The sequence below is a fragment of the Camelina sativa genome, chromosome 11 (genome assembly GCF_000633955.1).
Source record: "Camelina sativa cultivar DH55 chromosome 11, Cs, whole genome shotgun sequence".
NCBI lineage: Eukaryota > Viridiplantae > Streptophyta > Magnoliopsida > Brassicales > Brassicaceae > Camelina > Camelina sativa.
The window spans coordinates 16,281,288-16,287,287 of record NC_025695.1 but is presented as its reverse complement, the minus strand read 5'-3'; the positions used below and the strand labels follow the sequence as shown (position 1 = coordinate 16,287,287).

The 6,000-nt window shown below is 36.5% G+C and overlaps 2 protein-coding genes across 2 annotated transcripts in view; one reads left to right on the top strand and one right to left on the bottom strand.

Moving 5' to 3' along the window:
• The window catches only part of LOC104728034 (DNA-damage-repair/toleration protein DRT100-like), a 1,971-nt gene extending 688 nt beyond the window's left edge, over positions 1 to 1,283 (bottom strand). The window contains exon 1 of the mRNA XM_019231873.1: positions 1,013 to 1,283. Coding sequence (XP_019087418.1) covers positions 1,013 to 1,283 — 271 coding nt within the window. The remainder of the gene's footprint in view (positions 1 to 1,012) is intronic.
• LOC104723574 (pentatricopeptide repeat-containing protein At4g15720) lies at positions 2,875 to 4,812 on the top strand. The gene has a single exon (XM_010441954.2). The coding sequence runs from the start codon at positions 2,941 to 2,943 to the stop codon at positions 4,774 to 4,776; it is 1,836 nt and encodes a 611-aa protein (XP_010440256.1). The 5' UTR covers positions 2,875 to 2,940; the 3' UTR covers positions 4,777 to 4,812.

The window sequence follows — 6,000 nt, the reverse complement described above, 5'->3', positions numbered from 1 at the left end:
GTATTTGATAAACACTCAGTGAGGCAATCCTCCCATCTACTGGGCTATACACACAAGCAACAATGATTCCAATGTTCCAAACAAACAACAAACAAAACATACAAACCAGGAAATCAAACATGTCTCGCTGGAAGGGAGGTGTCGACCGACACCAGCTAAATGTCGACCGACACTGGCCTTGGTGTCGACCGACACTACCCCACAGTGTCGATCGATGCCCAATTTGCTGGTGTCGGCCGACACCAAGTGGTGTCGATCGACACTCCCTCTGCAATCGCGATCCGCTCGAAGGCAAAAGTCGAATCTCGCTCCCAAACTCCTCCCAATCGCCCAATACTCATAACTCAAGCCAAATACGTCCGTAGGAACCTGGAGCAACCAATCCCAGCAAGAAAAACATACAAAACAACAACAAACAAGCAAGAACAATGAAATCAAAGGCTTAGATTAGCCATGGTCATGCACTCACCTCTTTGCAGGAAGTTTCTGACCAGCAATGAACGAATCCACACTCCCAGCAAGCTTCCTACACGATTCTAGCCTTGGATCCCTCAAGAAACAGCAAGGAATCTCACCAATCTCTCTCAAAAGCTCAAGAACAATGTTTTCTCCCTTTTTTTCCTCAAAAACCACAAAGCGGCGACAAAGACAATTCACAAAACCCTTCTTTTCGTTGAAACCCGATTAAGTAACCCGGTTCAATTGTTTCCCAAAACCAAACCGAACCAAATCGATCAATAAATCAATCTAGTCGAACCAGAAAACATTGGTGTCGATCGACACCCTTACCCAAACGCACAGTTTTAGGTTCACGGGTGTTACAACACCACATATGAAATGACATCGTTTTGAGAAACAAAAGAAATAACTTCTTTTGGTTAAAACGACGTCGTTTCTTCTTTCTTCCTCTTTTCTTATTTATCTTTTCTTCCTCCTTCTTTCCCGATTTGGAGATTGAACCTAAAGGCCCTAAATTTTTTTAAAAATCTCCAAATTAATTGAACAAAGAAACGCGACTTCAACTCGGCGAGTGACGTCAACGACGCCAGAATCTCGCCGGATATTTGATTCTCAGCGAGGTTCAGAACAGCGAGTTTGGAGAGCTTGCTGATTTCCGCATGAATCTCTCCGGTGATTTTGTTACCGTTAAGATCGAGGATACGGAGCGAGGCTAAGGAGTTGACGCATGGAGGAATCTCGCCGGTGATTCCCTTCCAGTCAGCGAGGATGAAGGAAGTGAGTGCACTTAAATCGCAAACCGCTGGATCAATCGAACCGGACATAAACCCGGACCGGCCTGCCTTTTAGAGTTTTTGGATCCACCAGCTCAGGAAAGAAGGAGGAAGAACTCGATCAAATCGGGAAACCGCTGGTTCAATCAGTCAAATCGGGAAAGAAGGAGGAAGAACTGAGGTTAAATTTTAGGGGTTTTGGATCCACCAGCTCTTCCTATCCAGCCCTTCCTCATTGCCATGCTTCGTTTTCCGGTGTTTCAATAATACAAATCAATTGAACAAAGAAACGCGACTCGGGAAGGAAAGAGGAAGAAAAGAGGAAGAAAGAAGAAACGACGTCGTTTTAACCAAAGAAATGATTTCTTTTGTTTCTTATAACGACATCGTTTCATATGTGGCGTCCACGTAAGCAGCCGTTGACGGTCTCTTAACACCGTTACGGTTAATGTATGTAATAACATCTTTTAACGAGTTGGGGCAGTGAATTTGAATTTTATTGAACTTAATGTATTGATTTGCACAATGTTAAACATGGTGCAGGAATCGAACATACCCCTTAGATGGAGTATGAAATTATCGATTTTTCTTATTATTTCTATTAATTTGCAGGACAGGTAGCATAAAAAAATGATGAATACACAAATGCAAGATAACAATAGAGATTATATAAAACTATATCAACTAAACAAAAAGCGTTCTTATCGTCGAATGATAGTACGTCTTACAAGAAAGTGGGAAGCAAAAAAAATTTAAAAAAACAATAAGTTCATTGGAAAAAAATTCAACTTTGTTCTATTGGTCAAACTTTTTTAATGGAAATTTAAATTTTCCTTATTTTTTTAAACCAAAATATACTCTTCTACTTTTTCAGTTTGGAATAAGTAATATTAATATGCTGACCCAAAAAAAAAATGGAAAATTAATATATGCATCTTCTTTTTCTAGTAATGTATTTTAAAAAATTTTGTTGTAATTTTAGATTGTTTTATTTAATTTTATATTTTCATCTTTGAATTATTTGAGATTCATATATTACTGTGCTTATAATTTTCTATTATTTTATTAATTATGTCAAATTAATTTTCTTCTAATTTTTCAACCTTGATTGGTTGGTCATATGAATTAATTTAAGTATATTGTATTAATTTTTTAACTTTTAAATTAATTCTTGATTAAAGGCAAAATAGTCATTTTATGTGATACATAAGGTATTTTCAAAAACTTAAATAAATTATTATAGATTTCAAATTTCCTAGTTTAAGTTATATATTCAAATTATTTCCATGAACTTTTAGTTAACTATCTATTAAGTTACAGTTTTTTAAACTTGTTGTATAGGATTTACAAGACATCCAAGTCCATGTCTGGATTAAGTTTAGCAAAGATACCATCGCATATGTTGTTGTTATCGTCGGTTATGGTATTAATGATTTCGGGAACGCATACTGGATTGCAAAAAAACAACTGGGGAGAGAAATGGAGTGATAAAGGCTATGCCCTCATTTATCGACACACAAAGAAAGGACAAACCTCAATGTTTACGAAGACTAAAATATTGTGGTCCACCATCTCTGTAAACATAAATCTGAATTATTTTATGTTTTTTAATTCGACTAATGAGTGAAAATATTAAACGACACCGCATTATATAAATAGAGAATATAAATGAAAGTCATAATTATAATAATCCCACAAAATTGACCCAATGAAAAAACGGTTAATCCAAAATGTCCGATTAGCCCCTGCAAATGCAACAACTTCTCCGTTTCTTCTTCTTCACATAAAAACGAAAGCTTTCTTGGTACATAAGCTTTCGGAATCCACCAACCCTATTCTTACAAATTTATTACATACCCTGACTCTGAAACTTGGGCTCGCGAGTGACACTTTCACTGTGAATCTCCTCATAAATAGTTATGTCAAGCTCAGAGAAGTCAACACTGCACGCAAGGTGTTTGGTGAAATGTGTCAACCAAACGTCGTTTCCTGGACTTCGGTTATTTCTGGGTTTAACAACATGGGTCAGCCTCAAACTGCTCTGTCTATGTTTCAGGAGATGCATGAAGACAGATCTGTGCCTCCCAATGAGTACACGTTTGCTAGTGTCTTTAAAGCATGTTCGTCTTTGGCTGAATCAAGAATCGGGAAATGCATACACGCCCGTCTTGAGATTTCCGGGCTCAGAAGCAATACCGTGGTGAGTTCCTCTCTTGTTGACATGTATGGGAAATGCAACGATGTGGAAACGGCTAGAAGGGTTTTTGACTCCATGATTGGTTATGGTAGAAATGTTGTTTCTTGGACTTCTATGATCACTGCTTATGCGCAGAGCGGTCGTGGCCATGAAGCTATTGAGTTGTTTAGATCATTCAATGCTTCTTCGACGTTAGATAGGCCGAATCAGTTCATGCTGGCTAGTGTAATTAGTGCTTGCTCTAGTTTAGGTAGGCTGAAATGGGGAGAAGTTGCTCACGGGTTAGTCACTCGAGGTGGTTATGAATCGAACAATGTGGTTGCTAGCTCGCTTCTTGATATGTACGCGAAGTGCGGGTCTCTCAGCTGTGCGGAGAAAGTCTTCTTGAGCATTCGTTGTCATTCTGTTATAACGTACACGTCTATGATCATGGCAAAGGCAAAGCATGGACTTGGAGAAGCAGCGATCAAACTATTCGATGAAATGGTTGGAAAGAGAATAAATCCTAACTATGTAACGTTACTCGGCGTGTTACACGCTTGTGGCCATTCGGGTCTTGTTAACGAAGGCTTAGAGTTCTTGAATTCAATGGCTGAGAAGCATGGTGTAATCCCTGACCCGAAGCATTACACTTGTGTTGTTGATATGCTTGGGAGATGTGGCCGTGTTGACGAAGCTTATGACTTGGCGAAAACGATACAAGTTGGAGCAGAGCAAGGGGCGCTCTTGTGGGGAGCTCTTCTTTCAGCTGGTAGGTTACATGGGAGAGTAGAGATTGTTTGTGAAGCAAGCAAGCGGTTAATTCAGTCGGATCAGCAAGTGACAAGTGCGTATATCGCATTATCCAATGCTTATGCTGTGGCTGGAGGATGGGAAGATTCAGAGTCTCTTCGATTAGAGATGAAGCGTAGTGGAAACGTGAAAGAACGAGCTTGTAGCTGGATTGAGAGTAAGGGGTCAGTTTATGTCTTTCACGCTGGGGATTTGTCTTGTGATGAAAGCGGTGAGATTGAGAGGTTTTTGAAAGATCTGCAGAAGCGAATGAAGGAAAGAGGACACAGGGGAAGTAGTATGATCACAAGTTCATCGGTTTTTGTTGATGTTGACGAGGAAGCTAAAGAGGCAATGGTGAATTTGCATTGTGAGAGATTGGCTTTAGCCTATGGATTGATTCATTTGCCTGCGGGATCAACTATTCGGATTATGAACAATTTGAGGATGTGTAGAGATTGCCATGAGGCTTTCAAGCTGATCAGTGAGATTGTGCAGAGAGAAATTGTTGTTAGGGATGTAAATAGGTTTCATTGTTTCAAGAATGGATCTTGTACTTGTCGTGATTTTTGGTGACTTTTTATCACTAAAAAGTAAAAACATTGATGTACATAGAAGCGGTTCAAAGGAGATCATTTATAAATTAAACCTAGCTTTAAGTAATTATTCAAAGAAAAATGAAACCGAATACGGTTTAAATTAAAGGAATTGTGGTAGTTGTGGACAAAGTGATAAAAAGATCCATGATCGATTGATTTATTTGCCAAGTTCTTTTTTGTTTTTTTTTAGAGCAAAAATATGTTGAGTTTTCTTAATGTTCATTCCCATTTTAACATTAAACCAAAAAATGGAAAAAAATGTTCATTAGAAACTTTGTTCATAAAACATTTACCGTGTGTCCATTGAAAAAGAGTTATTTTGGGTGAATAATGGAAAAATTTGTATGTCCATACTAACCATAAAAATAAATTCTAGATGAAAACAAGAAAAAATGTAACCATAAATTAGGTGAAGAAAAATAAACAATTATTCATTTTATCTAGGAAAAATAGTTTTTTATTTATTTATTTTGATTTACGATTGTAGATGCATAGGGACAATAATCGAAATCAAATAGATCTAAAAATAGTGTACACACGAAAACAGAAAAATGGGTGGAGTTTACAGACGTGAAGAGGTCGAGAAATAAACATAGCCCGAGAAATTTATTAACGTGACCAGAAACACTCATATTGCCAATTTCATAAAAGTAAGTTCATAGATATTTTGTATAAAATATTTAATTGGTGATGATTTTTGATATACAAACAAAATTATCATTTACTTATATTATCTTTATTTAATTGTGGGTTTTTGTTCTGTGTAAGTAAATTCGGTGATTAATTGTGACAATTTCATTTTCATAAATTATAAATATAAAATATACCATGGTACATAAAGGAGATTTTAGATAGAGGAAAGCATTAAAAAAATTCTATCTTTTTTATTAACTCTAAATTAAAATGTACATAAAAATATAGAATCATGTAATGTGTCAATGTGATATTCATGTATATATATATATATATATATATGTATTAGTTATGTGTGCCAATTATGTTCAGCTATATACATTTGAAACCATAGTTTCTTTCTTAAATAAAAATGTCTTGAATTTGAGTCTAGTATATACTAAGTCTCTTCTCATTGTGGGTTTTCTCCAATTCCGAACAACCATTTTTATGTTTTTCAAAAGTTTAAGTCTCAATTTTTTCCAGAGTTTAAAAAACATTTGGGTATTTTACATTGTCCTTGTTCATT